Raw genomic sequence first — 20,470 nt, forward strand, 5'->3', positions numbered from 1 at the left:
CATTAAGCTCTCCATACCCCACCCCTTAAGAAAGCCTGCGGTAATAGTCTATACTCTTCATGGGAGTTTTAAGGGTTCTGGTTTGTGGAGTTTAATTTGGGTAGAGGGTGGGGGTGCTAAAGGGTTCGGTTTGCTCTTCTCCAGGCACAAGATCTCTGTCTGGCTTGAGAGTTCACAGTCCTGGGAGCCGATGGAGGAATGGGTGCCCTAGTGGGCATGAAGCCAAGTGGGGCCACTTGAGCCAGATGTATGGAATCTGTGAGAGATGGAGAACCAAATGAGCGCCCTCAATTCCGTGGTGGTTGTTTCTGGGGACTTAGATCACTGTCCATTTTGCAAACTCTGCTGCTAAAATAGGAGTGCAGAATTGGAAGGCAGGTGTCTGTCCTGGGGCCAGCTTCTCAGAGGTTCAGGGAAACTGTGTGCCCGATGAAGAGCTCTAGAAACTCTAATTATCTAATGTTTCTATATCTCCTGGAAGCTGCCAAATGCCAAGTGGTGTTTGATTCTGGGGATACTCAAAGAAAGTTCAGTCCTTGTTCTGAAAGATCCAGTTCTGAAAGGGACTCTGGACTATTACATGACCAGAGCTACTGAGACCCTTAAAAAAAAAAAAAAAAAGACATGGCATAGTAAATCAGCTTAATAAGGGTAAAAAATTGTAGTTCAAATGGTCTGTGCTCTTGGAAAAGAAGGAACATGTTGAGTTTCTTTCTTTAAAATCATAGACTGCAGACACCTGCACCTGGAGTTGGTCTTTGTATGTGGTGTGAGGTAGGGCTCTAATTCTGTTTTTTCCCATATGGACAGCAAGTTGGCCCAGCAGCATATTGAAAATGAGGTCCATCTTTCCCCACTAGTTTATAATGCCAGTCCTGCCCTCCTATGTGTGAGTCCTTTCTATATTTGTGGGAATCTGTGTTTAGGCTTTTAATTTTGTCTATGAGTCTATTTGCCCTTCTTCTCATTGTCTTTATTATTACAGCTTTATAATAAGTCATGATATATGACAGGAAAAGTTCTCTCATCTTATTATTCTTCACACTTGCCTCAACTATTCTTGCCCTTGCATTGTCATAAGAATTTTAAGGTGGTCTTGTCAAGTTCTGTGAAAAGCCTTATTGGGATTTTGATTGGGATGGTATTAAATTTATGGATTAATTTTGAGAAATGGCATCTTCACCATAGTGTATCTCCCAGCCCATGAACATGGAATCTCTCTATTTAGTCAGATCTTCTTTCATAGACATCTCAAATGGATGTGGTATTGTGGTATGTATATCATCCACAGGCCCAGGAAAAAACAGATCCCCTCTACTCCAACTGAGTGAAGATTCCTGACGATAAAAGTAATTTGTGCTCATAAAAGAAATTAAGATGATGATGTGGAAATTATAAAAGGCCTTTAAAACCATTTCCTAGAACTAATGTCTATTAATCAATTGATACCTAGTTTTTCTTTACCATGTTTTAAGCAAAGGTGGGATTATTTATTAATATTGTTCTATAATCTGCTTATGTTCACTTTACCATAAATTCTGGATATCTCTTCACCTCAACACATATACACACCCCTCATCTTTCTTAATAATTGAATAATATTCTCTGGTGGGTGTATTGGTCAGGGTCCCAGTTTAAAAAAAAAAAAAATCAGCTGGAATTTTTTTTTTTTTTTCCTTTTTTGGCCACCCCGCAGCATATGGAGTTCCTGGGCCAGGGATCAGATCCAAACTTTGTCGACCCAGGCTGCAGCAATGCTAGATCCTTAACCCACTGTGCCAAGCTGGGGATCAAACCTTTGTTCCAAGACACTCCCAAGCCGCCAGTCCCTTTGCACCATAGCAGGAACTCCAGCTGCCATTTTTAAAACTATTTACAGAGACTATTTATAGAGGTGTGGGCTTGGGAATATTGAGGCACTCAGATACTAGCAAGAGAGGGAAGCCATTTCCACCCCAGATCTGAAGAGATTGGGGGGAAAGGGAGAGGTTACTGGGACCCAGTGAGAACAAGAGAAGGACAGCTTAACAGGGGCTGTGGCTGTAGAAGGACTCAGTGACTGCCAGGACTGCAGTGAAGTAGGGTGGGAGCCGGGGAATAAATATCCCAACCTTTTGCTCCTCCTCCTTCTTATCTCTTACCAGGACCTCCCATTGGCCAAACCTAGATGGAAGCCAGAGAATTAGGAAGCCTGGGAGATGTAGTCCATAGGGATCAGATTCCTGGGACACTGAGCAGGGACTGGGGAAAGTGAATGGGCAAGGCGAGCAAAAGGAGAATAATCTGCACTCTACAAATATACTGTCATTTATTTAATTAGTCTCTTAACAGGGGAGGGGAATCAGGCCAAGGGAGCCTGTCCCTCTTGTATTGTTCCTTTCCAGTTTAATTGGTAATTGAGAGTTAGGACATAGTTAGAGCTAGAGCCCTTGCTTTCTAGGCATCCGCTTTTCCACTCATTCTTCCTTCCCCTGAGAATCAGGGGAGGTTCAAGTGCAAAGAGCCCCAGGCTTGATGTGTGACCCCAGGTGTCAGTGCTGATTTTGCCACCTTCACAACCATGTGACCATGAGCCAGCCACCTCCTCTCTTAGGGCCTCATTCTTTCCATCTGCAACATGGGATTGCACATCTCTGTCCTGTTCATTGTGAGACCAATAATAATGACGGCTATTAGATACAGCGCATTTACATAATGCTTAACATAGACTACCTCATTTAATCCTTATCACTTTGTACCAATCATTAGCACTATTGTGCAAACGAGGAAAACAAGGCACAGAGAGGTAAACTAACTTGTTCAAGGTCACAGAGCTTGGAAATGGCCAGCTGGAATTCACATCTAGACAGTCTGACTCCAGAGTCATGCTCCTAACCACTATATTATGCTAATAATTTATTTATAAATTGTCCAACAGCTTAATAATGGTAGTGGTTGACAGCATTGTGTCAGGTGTTTTGCACATAGGAACTGCTGGCTTGGTCCTTATAGCCAGTGACTTTGGCCTCTGGAACTGAGACCTAACCATGGGCCAGCCTCCAGAAACACACCTCTGCAGGTGTCCTCCAGACCTTCCCATATGCCTTACTCCTCTCCTAGGGCCGATGAATACTTCCAGATGAATTTGGAGTCTCTGCTTGTCTTTCTCCCTGTCTGGAAGCTGTGGTGGGCAATGCAGAGCTACTGAAGGACATTTTCTTTTGTTTCAGCTTTGATGCTGGGGATTTCGCATATCATTACGTTTGTGGCTAAGGATCTGCCATTATCTTCTCTGGGATTCTTACACAGTTTATGAATTTCCAAAAGGATCTGGCTTTCTCTCTGCTTCTGCTTTCAAGATAGGCTACCCCAAGCTGCCCTCTGCTTGCTCTGGGGTGGGGAGAGGGTGTTTTCTTTTCCATTGTAAATTTAATTTTATTTTAAAATGCTTATTTATTTTTATTATTATTTTTTTCTTTTTTGGCCGCCCCAAGGCGTATGGAGTTCTCTGGCCAAAGATCAGATCTGAACCGCAGTTGCAATCTACTTCCCAGCTGGGACAATGCCAGATCCTTAACCCACTGGGCTGGGCCAGGGATTGAACCTGCATCTCAGCCTTCCAGAGATGCCACTGATCCCACTGTGCCATAGCGAGAACTCCTCCACTGTAATTTTTAAAATAATCATCTTTATGTGTGAGTCTTTGAGAATCAGGAATCAACTTGGAGGAACCTGCTTAAGTTTTTGCATATCTATGTATGTATGTGTTTGTGGCAGGGAGAGTGTGCTAAGAACATGAAAAACAGCTTTTCACAAAGATATTCAATATTTTAATATTTTAGTTTCCAAATCCAAGGCTTATTGTTTGCTGAAAAAGTCCGAGTTTCTTGGTTTACTGTCTTTCGTTAAGGACCACCCATAATAATATCATTTCCCTGGCTAACTCTGTTTAGGAGGTAAATACTTAACTGCTTAATTCATTATTGCTGAGCCTGAGATGGTAACAGATGCTTTTGGAATATAAGCCCCCACATCTAATAAGGCACAGGCTCACAATGCGCTTGTAATATGGTGGGGAGAGACGGCTGAAATTTATTTTGTGAATAAAGCAATAAGCCACTAAGCAAAGCTAATATGTTTCAGCCCAGACAGAAAGACACAATCATTCAGTATTTATGTAGCAACCCGTTCCTCAGTGGGACTGCAAGTTTCTACCATTAAAATTGTCGGAATTCTTCAGAGACCCACTGCATTAAGTCATTTAAAAATATCACAGACTTAAAACAATCTGAATTATTGGATTTCCTTGCTGCTCCTTGGTAAGCATGTTTGCTGTGGCAATTTCCTGCTTGGTCAAAGGTGGAGCCTACGTCAGTCAGGAAAGTAGAAAAGTTCCATGCAGAATTTTTATTTGGAAGCCCAATAGTTTCTAATGGCTGAGACAATGTCAGACATGAATTTATTATTTTTCCTTTAACTTTTTCTTTTGACATCATTTCAGATTCCCAGAAATGTTGCAAGGAGAGTACAAAGAATTTCTGTGTACACTTTGTCTGGAGTCCTCACGTGTTAAAATTTTGCAACATTTGCTGAATCATTCTTCCTATGTAGATAGATTTAGATAAATAAAGAGATACATGTTAACTTTGTCTGAACTGTTTGAGAGCTAGTTGCAGAGATGATGGCTTTCCCTTTACCTGTAAATACGTTAGTGTTCTGTCTAAAAATGAGCATATGTTGTTATATAGCCAGAGTACAATGATTAAGCCCAGGAAATTAACATTGATACAGTACCATTACCTAATCTGTTGATTTATTCTAAGTTTGCCATTGGCTCTAGTTAGTGCGTTTTAGAGTAAAAGAAAATCCCGGATCATACGTTTTAATCACTTGTCAAGTCTCTTTTGCTTTCTTTAATCTGGAATAGTTCCTCAGTCTTTCTGGGTGTTTCATGTGACACTGACATTTTTAAAGAGAACAAGCTGTTTATTTTCTAGAACTACCCCTCCATTTGGGTTTGTCTGATATTTCTTCACAATTAGATTCAGATTATGCACTTTTGGCAGTAATACCACAGAAGTGGTGTTGTGTCCTTCTCTGTACATCATATCAGGAGGTATATGATGTCAGTTTGTTCCCTGACTGCAAAGTCAGATGTAAATTTAAAATAATCTTTCATCAAAACCTTGATTTGTTAAGAATTGCTTTGAAGGGTTTCACACTCACTCCAGACTTTCTACTACAGGTCTCTAAAAAACAGACTCAAAGACAAGGAAGCTGCAAGCTTTACAGATGCTCAGGAGAAAATGTAGCCATTAAAAAAAATTGCCATACGATAGTTAGGAAATTTTCCTAAATTCATTTTGCAGAATGAGAGCTGTAATTTAAATGTGAAGTTATCGAGAGCTGAGATAAACCACACATCACGTGCAATTTAATCTGGCAAGGAAACAGGCCACTCAGAATTGCTAACTAGGCCTAATTCATTACGTCTTGGAGAACACTGTACTTTTGGTCTTACGAGTCTTTCAACTTGTGCTTTAATATATTTACCCAGGCCTCATGGAAAATGTATGGGGATGGTAGCAGAAATACTGTATCCTTGTTTAAATCACATTACATTTTTTAAACAGCTCGAGTGATTGCTCAGAAAGATCGCACCTTCTTCTGAAGCACTTATGAAACAATTATTTACATTACATTAAAATCTTTAATTGCCTTGAAGCACGTGTTCCAAGACACAAATATTGGAAAATCATCAAAAATATCCATCACGAGTCTCTCTTCTTTACAACTCTTCTAAACTTTATCTTTTTTATAACCTTTTGTATTGATCTATTGTCTTGGACCAAGACTGATGTCAGAAGTCCAAGCTGGGTCATAAAAAGAGAATATAATTTCCATTTGCTGTCTCTAAGAGCAAATCTTTTGCCCAGAGAAAAAGAGAACATAAAATACCCTTTTTTTGGAGGGTGGGGAGGAAGATGGGGTGGGACTTGGCAGGGGACATGTCAGAGAGGGAGAGTGACCTGAGGGTCAGGAGGGGTATTTGTTATGCAGGGGGTTGGGAGGTCTGAGTCCCTCCTGGGATGGGGGTAGAATGTCGAAAGACGACTGGGGACATCTCACTTGCACGGAAGCATTAAGAGAGGGGAAAATGTAAAAGAAACTTAGTTACCCCTGTTGTCCAGCGTCAGAAATTGCAAAAGACCGTAATTTCCCTCCAGCTTGGTTAAAGACTCTCTCCCCAAAGACAATCATAGTAAAGGATGCCCATACTGCAAAGGACCCGGGGTCCCCAGCCAGGCTAAGGACCCAGGCATAATGATAGTAACAATAGCAGAAACCCCTGTAGTTGTTAATGATCCAGAGCCCCTTTGGCAGGGGCTGTATCAACACATCATAATAATAAAAGCCAACCCGCAGTGGGGTCGGGGGTGTGTGTGTGTGTGTGTGTGTGTGTGTGTGTGTGTGTGTGTGTGTGTGTGGCGGGGGCACTCCAGAGGTTTGGTTATGCACCCTCTCCAAAGGGCCTCACATTCTAAAGTTGTGAGGAGCCCATGTAATCCCGAAAATAATAACAGGAATCCCTATTGCAAAGGACTCCCGGAAAGAACCCAGGGCTATGGCCAAGACACCGCCCCCCCCATAACAATTATAACAATATGATGGCGTGGAAACTGCGCCTGGCAATGGTGACATTTCCCACAACTCAGTGGCGCCCCCGGGCGGCTACCACCTGCCTGCTGGCCGGCTCTCATATGCCCGCCGGCCAACGAGTCTACGCAGCTCTGGCTGCTGGCTGCTACCTTCCGATGCGAAGCTTAGCTGACGGAGAAGCGGCTGCAGCCCGAGGCACGTGTTGTGTGTGCTCCGATTGCAAAAGAAAAAAAATGCATTGCAAACTATTAACTTTTTTTTTTTTAAGTATGCAGTGCCAGGGGTGGGGGTTAGACAGGTGCGAGGTGGGGGTAGGCGCCACGCGCGCCGGCCTCCCGCAGCCCCCCCTCCTAAACTTCCCTTTGCATTGATCAGCACGTTACGTCAGTATTGATAAGTTTGCAAAAAGCCAAAGTCAAGTGCAATCGCGCGGCACACCGACCCCGGACTTGGGGGGGGAGATGCAGCGAGCGCTCCGCGGGACCGGGAGCCGGCTGCAGGCAGGGCATCCGCGGCGCCAGCGCCTCTCGGAGAGGCTGCCCCCCCCTTCCACCCCCATCCCCGGCCGCCTCCCCCGGGCGGGCGCCGAGCTCCCCGCCCCGCGCGCTCCTCCCGCGCCCTCCGGGGGTCGGGGGGGCGCACGGCTCCCGGGCCCGGCGGCGGCGGCGGCGCGGCGGCGCCGGGGGCAGCGGGTGTCAGGAGACCGGGGTGCCCGAGGGGCCCGGGCGGTGGCGCTCAGGACCCGGGCGGCCGGCGGCGGCGGCCCCGGGGCTGGGGGGAGTCCAGCCCGGATATTGAGTGCAGCCATTGAGAAAAGCCAAACTCTTGTGTGTGTGCGTCTCGAATAGCCCCCAAGATGGCCGCCAATGTGGGATCGATGTTTCAATATTGGAAGCGATTTGATCTACGGCGACTCCAGGTTAGTGCGGGCAGCGCCGGCCGCGCGGCCGTGGGGAGCCCTCGGGCGCGCCCTGGGCGCACTGGGGAGGTCCCGGGGAAGGCGGGCTGGCGCCCCGGGGCGGCGGGCGGCGGCTGCTGGGGCTCGCCGGGGCTCGGCTGCCCGCTGCCCATCGATAGGTATTAGGAATTGATCTCGCCGCTGCTCTTTGTTCGGTTCAATCATCGATTAGCTGCCGCGACCATGGAGAAGCGCTAGTGAGCCCACGGCCCGGGGAGCGAGCCGGCGGGCGAGTGGCCGAGTGAGGCACGGGGAAGGCAGGGTCTGCGGTCCTGGGCTGGGGGCTGCCGGCTGGACCCCCGGCAACCCCCCTCGCGCCGCACTTTGCGCGCCTCCCAACTTCGCGGCGTCCGGGGAGGCCGCGGAGCGCGCCGCGTGCCTGTCTGTGCCCGGCTGGGGCTCGGGCGAGGGAGGGAGGGAGCTGGCGGGCAGGGAGGAGGAGGAGGAAAGAGGAGGAGGCATCCGGGGTTGGCGAGGAGGCGGCTCCGCGCCCCGCTGCCCGCCTGCACCTCCGCCGCCGCCGCCACCCGCCTGGCTGCGCAGCCCGGACGCGCCGCCACCCGGGGGCCGCTGTTGCCGCCGCTGCCGCCTCAGCAGCCGCAGCCACCACCGCCGGACTGGCCGCCTGCGTCGACAGATCTCTCCTCGGGCCGAGTTCTTGGGGTTCGTCTTTGCTTCTTGTCTTATCCCCCCTTCCAACCTCTTTCCAAGTCTAGATAGGGACAGACAGTGGAGATGGGCCCGGGGAGCGCGCAAGTTTGCGCTCCTGCCTCGAGGGCTGTGGAGAGCTGGGAGCAGCGCAGAGCAGGTGACTCCGAGCTCTCGGGCCCACGGGAACTTTTAAATGAGAGATCCCCTCTCTGTCTTCTGTCTCCTGCTTTTCCTTTGCTTCACTCCTCTCTTTGCACCTTTCTCTAATCTGTTTCATCTTTCTTTCTCTTTTCCTTTCCCTCTCTAAGGCGACTCTCTCCCAAACTCCAGCACTTTATCCCCGTTCCATCTTTTTCTGAGAGTCTGTGTGTATCCTCCAGATTTGAGGGGTATTTCCAGAGGTCGGGCCGGGGAGTGGAATTTCAGAGAACGCCCGCGGAAGGCACAGCTTTAGCCTCTGTCCTTTCCCTGGTGCCCTAGGATGCTCCTGCCGAGCCCCCCAAACCCAAGAATCTCTGGGTCTCACAGAGGAGGTAGGAACAAGGGGCAGGGAAGTGGTGCTCATAACTGGGGAATTAAAGCATCCCGCTTTGGCCTTGACATTCTCAGAAGAAGCAAGAGCATCAGTCTGGAGATAAAAAGGGACCCACTTTTTAAAAAATCCGCCTGAAAATCTTGTTAAGTTTCTTCTGATAAGTGGTTCCAGTACCACCCCCCCCCCACCCTTCCTCCTGGAGGCTACCCAGCCCGCCTCCTTCCTAAGCCCTAGCTCGCCTGCAGGCCCCCTCCCTCAAAGCCATTGAGCTGGAGAGAAAATCGGGGCACTCAGGCATGCAGTTAATAACTGCGAGTGCCTTGCAATTCCAGGTACTCACTCGAGTTGGGGCTACAGTTTGGTGGCCAGCTGAGGCGGACAGGGCTGTGAGCTGTGCTAGCTGGTTTAAATGATGCTAAAGTGGCCTTTCTGGAAGAGTGGGGGATGGGGGAGAGGGAAGGAGAGAGAGAGACAGAGAATATGGGAGAGAGAGAGAGTTGGGCAGCCACATTGGGCTTGGCACGAAGGCCAATGGTAATCGTATTCCCTGCTAATGTTTGTAAATGAGACCCGGGCATGGCTGGGGGACAGCGTCTTTATTTATGATTGATGTTCTGTAACATAAGGAATGACAAGAACGTGGCAGACGAGAGGAGAGGAACCAGAAGGGCTGGCCAAAGCCCTTTGCAGGGTCCTATTGTTATTCTGGGCTGGAGAAAATTTCCGCGGCGAGATTTACAGCGCTGGTATTTGCTCCCGGTTGGCCGGAATGTCAGTTAACACAATTTTCATTAGATAACTCGCTTTCAATCCAGAGAGCTAGGCTGCAACCAGGAGGTGGAGTGAGAGCTGGGGCTGGGTGCTGAGGGGTGGGTGCGGCTCCCAGGGGACTGATTTCTGAGCTGAGGCAGAGGGGGTGTTGACCCTCACTCTTCCTTCTCAGGCTCAGAGGTTTTTTGTGGAGCTGTTGAGGTCACCCAAATCTTGATTCCAGTTGGACTTCCATTGATCTGGGAACCCTTTGTTAGGTTTTTAGAAGATGCTGAGGTGGAAGAGCAAATTTGAACTGGAAAGGATGAAAGGCGGGGGGTGGAAAGCCTTGTTCAGGTGGTGGGGAAACAGGGCCAAGACCTCTCCCCACAAAGAGTGTATACATAGGGTGTATGTGGGGGGGTGTTCATTAAGACAATGCCTGGTGTGTCTGGCACAAAAGGAGAAGGCTCTGGGGAAAGGGATAAGCTCATTTACATGGATATTAAGTGTGTGGGGGGGTGTCCCTTTGGGAGTTTGAAAAGCCGCACACTTCTAGAGAGCAGAGAGGTAAATGTGGCAGCTGTGGCTGTGTGCAAATATTGAGGCCCCTCACATCTGTCATGGTCCCCACCTCATCCCGAAATGTTCAGTTGTTCCCCTGCCCAGCAGGCCTGCCCCCCACCCTCTTTCCGTATGAATTCTCACTGATGGCATTTTTGTTGGAAAGGGATTATGAGCCTAAGCACTTTTGCTTAGGATCATCTCTTGTGCATAATGCTAATGACTCCTGTGCCACGCTTTTATTTTCATTTTTTTCCCCTTCCCACTTTTCGTCTTACAAGGGAGATAGCCAGAAAGGAAAACTTCAGCTGGCTGGTTCCAGGATCTGGGTAGGAAAGGTGGGCCCCCACCCCAGGCCCTGCGCAGGCCAAGCAAGAGCTTTGGGCCCACTAGCCACGCAGCCCAGCTGCTTGTGAGTGTGAGGAAGTGTGTGGCTTCAGTTGTTGGTTGTTCAGGTTTAGTGGTTTCACGCAGCCTCATTGCTGTGCATTAAAGTGGCCGAGGCAGTGAAGGTGGCCTGTGTCCCCAGGTCAGACCCTGCTGCTGACGCCATCCTGATCCTGGTAAGAAAGGTGACCTTGTACTAGCCACGAGCACAGCCCTCTGGAAGTATATATTTTTCAAATATGGAAGCAGTTTGGTTATTATTCTTTCCAGTGCTGTCTCCGGACACAGCAGGGCTGTTTTCTAGGCTGGAAGTCAGTCAACAGTCTTAATGACTTGTGGGCTGATGATGGTAAAGATGCTGTGACATGTGGTACCCTACCCCAGGACACATGAAACTACTTTCCCCTTTCTTTGCTGCTTTTTTTTCCCCACTCTGCTGCTAGCAGTCTAGGAAACGAGAAGAAATAAAATTCTATCCCAAAGTTAATGCTGGGCATATTTCATTTGGTTATAAGATTGCTTTATGGTGAACATTACTAATGCAGTATTTTTTTATGGCTTTTCTGTGTATAATCGTTGTAACCGGATTCATACCTTTATGATTTTCTTTTCCTGCTTTACTTTGCCACTTTTTTTACGATGCTCTGGGTCCAGTCTCCTGTGATATCTTTTTTTTTTTTTTCCTTCAAAGACGGTTAATCAAGCTAACAAGCATTGGCACCCAGTCCAAATGCATGTCTGTGTTTCTTGGGAGGAAAGTGGTTGGCTGGAGAGATCCCATGCGTTTTGGAGGAAAGGCAAATTCTGCTTGAGGTGTGAGCATTTAGGGAGAAGACCTGTGGGTAAAGTGAGAGAATCTGGACGTTTTGTAAGGAGTTTGGAGAAACTTCCGGGAAGGTTCAGTTTCTTGGTGCATGGGAGGTGGGACTTGATGGAATGTTTTTCCCTGTTCAAAGTTTAGAAAAGAGCGTCAGTGTGGTTAAAATATTATAACCTTATGATATTCTGAAGTGCATAAATTTTACATATCAGCCACGGAGAGTTTAGACATCCATTAGAGCCTCTGACAGCTTGACTTATCTAAATGTGCTATCATTTAACAATGTGTCAAAATTCCTCTTTCTTTAGATGACAGCAGTAAATAAGCTATCAGCCTTGTTGGCGGAATCCTAACTTTGGAAACTTCGCTGTAATGGAATCGCTGCTTGGGTGGGGAGTATGAGCAGACCAGGCTCTGCGTGGTCCAGGCCCCTGAGACAAGTGGACCTTAGACAAAGGCTGTGGGAGGTTGGAGGGGGAGGAGAGGGAGAGTTGGGGGCCAGAGGGGATGAGGGGAGATTTCCAGCAGCAGCTCTGTAAATATGGCCAAACACTTAGCCAGCCCCCGGACCCTCCTGAGTCCAACCAGTATGTGCTCCCATTCCATCTGCCTCTCCAATTCATCGGAAGCCACACCCTGTGGGCCTTTTTTTGCAGAAGGAGCTAGAAACAGGTGTTGAGAATTTATTTAAAGAACCCAGCAGTCTTTTCTGGGCATCCCAAAATTCTGGATTCTCAACTCAACAGAAATTGCTTCCCAAAGATGGGCTCTCTCTTTTGAGTGCTGGAAGAAAAATGAGCAAAGTCTCATCCCTGACCGCTTTTGCAGTTGGAGGTCTCAAAGTTTCTTTTATTAATACTTGAATTCACTGCAGAAAATTGGGAAACCACGGACAAGCCTAAAGAAGCAAATAAGTGTCTCAGTGGGTTATTTCAGTTGAGTATGGTGCGATTTTGACCAGAGGAAGCGATTTTTCTCATGGTGATGATACTTTTTCCTTTTTCCTTCGTTTTTCTTTCTTTCTTCTTCTTCTTCTTCTTTTTTTTTTTTTTAAACCTCTTCTGTTAAAAAGAAGATTCTATCTTCGAACCTGACATTCTGTCGTGGTAACCTTTTTTCTAGCAGATGGGATTTCAAACGTGAGCACCTCACTTGGTGCTAAATTTGGTCTTGGATGATGGTGGATGTGGCTTTCCAGAAATTGTGGTTTTCTCTGCGCTTTCTGAAAGGGCTGACTTTCTGGTGGCTTCTGGTTATCTAATTTAGAGACTGAGCCTGGCAGAGGTTGAGTGTAAGAAGGGGACTGAGGGGGTGGCCTGCCTTTGGAATTCAGGGTTCAGTCTTCTGTTTGATTTTTCTGTCTGGGTGGTGTCTTTATTAATGACGGAATCTTATATTGAAGGTGTCAGGGAAAGTGGGGGTAGTGGGCCGGGGGGAGGGGGGGCAAGAGCAGCTAGAGGATGCAGCCTCTAGCACTCTTGGGTGAATCACACAACATTCCAAGACTCCTGTTTCTTAATCCATCACACAGGCTGGCTGTGCCCATCTGGTCTGCTATACTGGGTTGCTGTAAAGGGGACGGATGCTGACATACTTTGTGTGCCAGTTAAACATATTGTCTTCCAATGACCTGGGGGGCCGTCATGTTGGTCATGGGGAGCTAGTGATCTATTAAGCACATTTTTGAGACAAGAAATTATGTCTCGGATGGAGTTCTTGGCTTCTCAGCCTCCAGATCCCTTCACAAAAATGGTTGGTAGTATTTGGTAGGATATGAACAATTTATTTCTATCATACTTAGTTTAAAATCCAGAGACCTTTTTCCTGATTGTAAGTCTCCACATGGTTGGCCACCTCCCCCCCATCCCTGCCCCTGTTATCTCTCCAGCTTCCTCTCCAGCCTCTCTCCTCCTCCTTACTCTGCTCCACTCACAGTGGCCCTCTTTTTGTCCCTCAAATACTTCAAGCACATTCCTACCTCAGGGACTTTGCACTTACAGTTTCCTTCTACCTGGGACTCCTTTTCTCCAGATCCTCCCATGACTGGTTCCTCTTTTTCCCTTGGTCTCAGCCAAAAATATCAAGAACACTCAATCTAAAGAAGGCTGAAGAAGCTTTCACTCCCCCTTTCCCCCATTAATGTGCTTCCACATCTGAAGGTTTGAGCTCATCACCTTCTCGGGTGTGGCATCTCCAGACATTCTAGGAAACCATCTAGGTCTGCCCATCAGAACTGGCAAACTTTTCTATAAAGAATCAGATAACAGTATGCTTCAGGCTTAATGGGCCACACGGTCTCTTGCAAGCATTGTATTCTGCCTCTGTGTCATGCAGATCGCCATAGATAATAAGAATGAATGGGGATGGTTATATTGCGATAAAACTTTACAAAAACAGAGGGAGGGCTGTGTCTGGCCTTAGGGGTAGTTTGCTGAGCTTGGTCTACTGATCTGTGTGATGGCTGTGGCATGACTGAAGTTTATTATTTTTCAATTGAGAGTATTAAGGTAGATCAAAGTTGATTCCAGAAACTTATTCTATATTCTTTCCCTCAAGAGGGAAGTATGAGGAGCCAATCCTGGCTCTGTCACCTACTGGCTGTGTGATTTTTGGATGGGTCACTTAAGCTCTCTGAGCCTTATTTTTTTGTCTCTAATTGGGACTAAGTTTCCACCTTTTAGGTTGTGCTTAAAGATTAAAGTGCTTTGAATGTGAAAGTGCTTAGCACAGTGCTAGGCACACGGTTACTGTTCTGCAGGTGCCTTACTTCTTATTGTTGTTGATATTTTTAGAGTGAGAGGAGGGTGAGAGGACTAAATAAGCAGTGGATCCTGGAACTTGCTAGCCTTGCAAGCTTGCTTTAGAGATTGTTGTGCACTTTTTCTATTCTCTTTTACTCCATTGGGGGCTTATTATATTAATATGTTACTAATATTGTATCTGATGTCTTTTTGTGTGTGTGTGTGTCTTTTTAGGACTGCACCCACGGCACATGGAGGTTCCCAGGCTAGAGGTCTAATTGGAGCTGCACTTGCCAGCCTACACCACAGCCACAGCAACATCAGATCCGAGCCACATCTGTGACCTACACCACAGCTCATAGCAACACAAGATCCTTAACCCACTCAGTGAGGCCAGGGATCAAACCTGCGTCCTCCTGGATGCTAGTCAGATTTGTTTCTGCTGAGCTACAATGGGAACTCCTGTATCCGATGTCTTATATTTGGGACCTATGACCACAAAGGTTGCAGACTGGCAGCTATGGCTGGCCCATGGATGTGTCTGTCTAGATTAGTGCAATATTTACAAACACTTTAGTAGGAAGTTCCCTGGTGGCCTAGTGGTTAAGGATTGCACATTGTCAATGCGTGGCTTGGGTCCAGTCCCTAGCTCGGGCACTTCCTCATGCTTTGGGTGTAGCCAAAAAAACAAAAAACCCAAAAAAACTCGAAAAACAAACACTTTTGCATGAGTTGTCAACATTTAAAACACAGCAGGAGTTCCCTTTGTGGCTCAGTGGTTAACGAACTCAACTAGGATCCATGAGGTTGTGGATTCCGTCCCTGGCCTCTCTCAGTGGGTCAAGGATCCGCCATTGCCTTGAGCTGTGGTGTAGGTCCCAGGTGTGGCTCGGATCCTGTGTGGCTGTGGCAGCTGCAGCTGTTGCTGTGGCTGTGGTGTAGGCCGGTAGCTGCAGCTGTGATTCCACCCCTAGCCTGGGAACCTCCATGTGCCACAGATGTGGCCCTAAAAAGCAAAAAAGAAAAACCAAAAAAACACAGGAGATGATACCTAAGAAAGTCAGTTGTCCAGTGTCCCATACAAACCAAGAGCTCTGGCCACACTGGGCAGGGAGTGGAGACCTGGCCAGGGCATGCCAGGCAGAGGGAACAGTGGCTTGAAGCTCTGTAGTGGGTAAGGCCAACAGTGGGGGTCATGAGGTTGGTCATGAAGAAGGTAGCTGTCAAAGCCTCTGGCTGCCTTTCTCCAAGTGCCTAGCGTCAGAAGAGGCTGAAGCTCGGGAAAAAATGCAAGGCCCTTGATCAGCTTCATGAAGATGCATGGTTAGGAGGGCTGTGAGCTGCTGTCTCTGAGTCTCCGCAGTGAGTAGCTCAGTTACCCCCAAAGCGGGCTAGTGGCTGCCTTTGCCATCCTTCAGTTCGGTCAAATGAAGCAGCAGTTCCAAGGTACACATTTGTCATTAAAAAGAAAGAGAGAAAAAAATCAATCCTTCTGCCTCTTTGGTCTGAGCTGGTCGTCTGCCCAAGACACCCAGAGCCAAGCAGTGCTTAAGACTCTCTGAGCCACCGTTGCTCAAACTGGACATGGTAAATGGCTCCCCAGGAACCATTATGGTCGATTGACTGGTCTGTCAGCTGTTTGGCTTGTGGGTGCTGCAGATGGGGAGACCACAGAGGTCACCAGGGCAGCTGGGATGAGGGGCAGATTGCCCTGAGTGCGACGGTCACTCAGAGGCTACTCTGCTGGGGGCACCTACTCAGGGTGCCTGTCCATTACGAGTGCTTGTGGGTTCAGGAATCTGAGGGTGTGGTGTGGGCTGGAGAATCAAGCCTTGTGGTTTTCCATTCCCCAAGACATTTAGTGAGGACTCTGAAGTCAGGGAGCTAGATTCTAGTCCCAGCTCTGCCACTTACCAGCTGTGTGACCTTGGGCAAATCACTTAACCTCTCTGAACCTCAGTTTTCTCTTGTGTAAAATGGGAAGACCGGCAATACCTTTTTAAGGGTTGTGGATTGAGTTAATGCCTGTGAAGCATGAGATCTCTGCTCAGCACATAGACATGCTACATAATAATAATAATAACTGCTATTGTTCTTCACCCCAGAAATGTATGTTTATCACTCACAGTATAAGTAATAATTGTAACTGATAATTATAGAAATAATAATAGGTAACTAGCATAAACACTATAAGTAATAATTATGTACTGGAGATAGCATGGTGAACAGGAAGACAAAGTGCCAGCTCTCACTGAGCCCACAGACAAATGGGGGAGGAGGAGTCATATCTCATCGGACAGAGAAGTATGTAGTCACATACTGGGATTTGATTTTGAGACAGCATGTGGCAAAAGAACTGCCTGGGTCTGAGTCTTGGGGGAGCCTTTGGGGAGCTTTCCTGGAAGAAGTGACCTTTCAACTGAGATGTCAAGGTCAAAGTCAGGGAAAAGCATCTAAGCAGAGGGAAGAGCATCTGAGCAGAGGGAATAGCATATGCTAAGATCCTGAGGTGGGTGGAAAAATAGTGCATGCGAGGAACTGAAGGAAGGCAGTGAGGTTGTTGGACATACCTTCATCCTTACTTTTGCCACCTGTCAATTGGGAGTAAGGATGGGGCGTAAAATAAGAGTATTTAGCGCATATGTGGCTTGGAGTGAATCTCTCTCAATGGATAATTTGTGAACTGTCCACCATCATTGGGTTTCACTTTTTGCTTTTTTGTTTTTTAGGGCCATACCTGTGGCACATGGAAGTTCCCAGGCTAGGGGTCGAAATCGGAGCTATAGCTGTTGGCCTACACCATAGCCACAGCAACATGGAATCCAAGCTGCATCTGCAACCTACACCATAGCTCACGGCAACGCCAGATCCTTAACCCACTGAGCAAGGCCAGGTATCGAACCCACATCCTCATGGATACTAGTTGGATTCGTTTCTACTGCGCCACAATGGGCACTTCTCACTTTTATTTTTTAATGAGATATTCAACCCAACTCTTGCTCTGTTGCAAAATGCTTCCCCCCACCCCATCTCCTGTTTACCTCATGATCATGCACAGGGGCAGTCAGGATTCAAATTCCAGTTCTGCTTCTTCCTAGCTGTGTGTCCTTTGGCAAGGTATTTCCCCTTTCTGAGACTTGGTTTTTGCAGTTATAAGATGGATATAATAATAGTACCTCCCAATGGTGGCCATGAGAATGCGTCTTATAGATTTGACTACAGGGAGTGTGATTGGCAGGTGGCATGGATACTGCTCTTGGAGATCACCCCTCAGCTGCCATAGCCAGGGACTGAGTGTAACAGGAACTAAAAGCAGACCTGTTTTCTGGGACACACAGGACTCTTGCGGGCTCCAAACTCCTCTGCAGTCTAGGATGCTTCCACAAAGCAGCCTTCTTCCTCCCTCCCTTCCTTCCTTCCTTCCTTCCTTCCTTCCTCCCTCCCTCCCTCCCTCCCTCTTCCCCATTCCCCCTGCAGGCACAGGCATTGATCCTGATAAATCTCTTTGTCTTGTAATCCTGCCTTTGTGTCTGCTTCTCTGAGGACCACATTCTCCTACAGGAAAGATGAAATGAGGTTTGAACATTTACCTAAGGCACCCAGCGCATAGGAAGTGCTCAGTTGAAGTACCTGCTGTGTCTTGTTGGGAGCCTGGGGAGTGTCACTCTTGGCATTGCCTCTTCCTGGTTGTCTATTCTTACTCGGCCCATTTCATATTTCGGTCCGCTCTTTCCTTTGGCATCCGTCCATTATCTCTTGCTCTCTTCCCCTCTTTATTCAAGCACTTTGGCCTCCTCACTGTTCCTTGAACATACCAAACACATCCAACCTCAGGGCCTTTGCACTTTCTGTTCCTGCTATCCGGGAAATGCTTTCTCAGATATCTGCTTAGTTCTGCCTCAGTCCATTCAGTCTGCTACTTAAATATCACTTCTTCAAAGAGGTCTTCCCTATGCTCTCTTTCCAAAATAGCCTCCCTCCATCTCTAACCCCATCTGCTTTACCTAATGCGATAATGCGTATTTATTTGTTCACTAGTTTGCCATCTGCATTCCTACCTGTGGAGGGCAAGGACATTGTAAGTTCTTAATAAACATTTGGATGATGGAGTGGATGAATACCACTGGAAGGATGAGGTGGTGGCAGCTGCTTTGACTCCACCTTGCGGGGTGGTCCTGGGGGACCCAGCTCCTCCCAGACCCCCAGCTGCTTCACCCATCACTGGCTCTTGAAAGTTGCTCACTCTGTGATTGGGAATTGGACATGGGCCTCAGACCTGCAGCGAACAAGCATTTATCTTTAGCTCTGTGAGTCTCGCTTTAGAAACTGGTGACCCCAATTCCAGCCTGGGAGGCGGTACCCATCCTAATTAATAAATCCATTAATTAATTGCTGGCAGGCTGTGGACCATTAGTGGTGGTTTGGTGGCTTTCAGTCACAGACAACTCAAAGCAGGTCCCTGCTGCCTGTGAGACAACTGTTATGGCAGACACAAGACAACCAGTCAACATTTTTGGCCCCAGATGACGTTCTTCTCCCAAAGCCTGGTTCGTGGGCCCACCTGATCAGCCCAGAGAGGGAGCAGAGTCTCTGGACAGTGACCCTAGAGTTGAGAGGATTTCCTCCTCAGCATCCCCTGGGCCTCCTAGTTTATCATCAGGCAGGAGGCCAGGGTTAAAGTCTCCCCTTTCTTTCTGTGGCTGAGGTTCCCTGGCCAGGCCTCAGTTTTTCTGTCTACGATGGAGTTTCCTGAGTTGTTGGGACAGGTTATTCATTCATTCACTTAATGAACATTATTCAGCACTTGCTATGTGTCAGGTGCAGTGTGAGCTATTGGTGCAGCAATGAACAAAACAGACCAAGTCTCTGCCCTCATAAAGTTTCTCTCTTAAAAAAAAAAAAAATATATATATATATATATATATAAACTTCTCTTTTATAATCCTTTGGAGATTGAAGTACTTTTCTTCAAGGGTATGAGAAATGAGGGGCAACAAACCAATACAGACACAGCCTGGGGCTGGGCCCCCTGTAAGCCTTTCCAAAATGGTGACTGTTTTCATCATTATCTTTGTTAATAACAATAACAGTAACAGTAATAACAATGGTGATGCTGGTAGTGATGGTGTTGATGGTGGTCATTTCAGTTATCTTGGAAGCAGCACCCGAAATGATTGAGCATATGGGCTTCGGGTCATCAGACTTCACTTTGGACCCTGGCCTTACTGCTTCCTAACTGGGAGGCCTTGGATGATTCATTGGCCTTTTCTAAGTCTCAGTCTCCTAGTCTGTAAAATAGGAATTAAATACAGCCTCTGCCTCCTAAGGACACTGTGGAAGTTTGATGAGGTGAAGCATGGAAAGCCCTTAGCATAGGGCCTGGAACATGGTCAATCCCAGGAAAAAAGAGCAGCTGTTATTTTATTATTCACTGTCATTGCCATTGCTGTTTGTTATTCACCCCCTAGGCCTCACCAGTCAGTGGCCAGGCGGACCAGATCCTTGCAGAGAAGCACTGGATGGGAGGTCAGGCCTCTCCCAGTGCCACTTGGCCGGCCTTAGCAAGGCCAGGCCTGGCTGTTGCAGCCTTTGGAGTGTCGGGAAGGCCTGGTAATTCCTTAACAGGTAGCTGCTGAACCTTTATGGCATGCGAGACAGTGTCTAGAGCCCCTGACAGATATTATCTTGTTCATTTTTTTGCAGCAGCCCTAGGATGAGAAAACTACATCTATCCCATTTTACATTTGAGCAGACTGAAGCATAGAAGGTTAAATCCAAGGCCACATTGTCAGCAAGCAGCAGAGCCTGAACTTGAACCCAGGACTCAGGTCCGTTGGCCACTCATGTCTCTGCTTTTGACCCACTAGAGGCCCGAGGTACCTCTTTCAGAGCCGATCCCCCCTCCCACCTTATCAAGGCCCCCCCTCCCAACAGTCAGTATGCTTATATTTTCCCCTTTATTTATTTATTTTTAAACCTCTTAAAACACCTCATCATTGTCAACTCATGGAAATGAATCCAGACCCACAAGCCTGAGAGGCATGGGGTGGGGTGGCAGGTGGGAAGTTATTAATAATGCAAGAAAGATTCTACTCTCTTGTTCTGGAAAATGAGTGCCACCCGGCCATCCATCCGTGGCCCACCCACTGGAGTCCAGAGCGGTGAGGTGCGCCCTGTCGTTGAGCCTGCGTTCCACAAAATGAAATTCTCTGCCTGGGCTGATAATAAGCAGGTATTGATTGCTTCCTTGGTCATTATCAAGATTTATTTAGTCGATATGGCCTCCCTGGTCAATAAATCGTGTCGTTGATAAAGAAAGAAGGGAATAGACTTGTAGGCTTTATTAAAAAAGTTTTTTAGATTTTTTTTTTTCTTTAACAGCTAAACCCAGTCCCTCTTACCATGGCTGTATCAGCCGCACTCTG

General features: G+C 47.3%; 1 protein-coding gene across 1 annotated transcript in view; it reads left to right on the forward strand.

The window, feature by feature from the left end:
* CUX2 (cut like homeobox 2) overlaps nucleotides 7,325–20,470 on the forward strand; it is a 275,414-nt gene continuing 262,268 nt past the window's right edge. The window contains exon 1 of the mRNA XM_021073976.1: nucleotides 7,325–7,558. Coding sequence (XP_020929635.1) covers nucleotides 7,496–7,558 — 63 coding nt within the window. The 5' untranslated portion in view covers nucleotides 7,325–7,495. The remainder of the gene's footprint in view (nucleotides 7,559–20,470) is intronic.

The sequence above is a fragment of the Sus scrofa genome, chromosome 14 (assembly GCF_000003025.6).
Source record: "Sus scrofa isolate TJ Tabasco breed Duroc chromosome 14, Sscrofa11.1, whole genome shotgun sequence".
NCBI classification, from domain to species: domain Eukaryota; kingdom Metazoa; phylum Chordata; class Mammalia; order Artiodactyla; family Suidae; genus Sus; species Sus scrofa.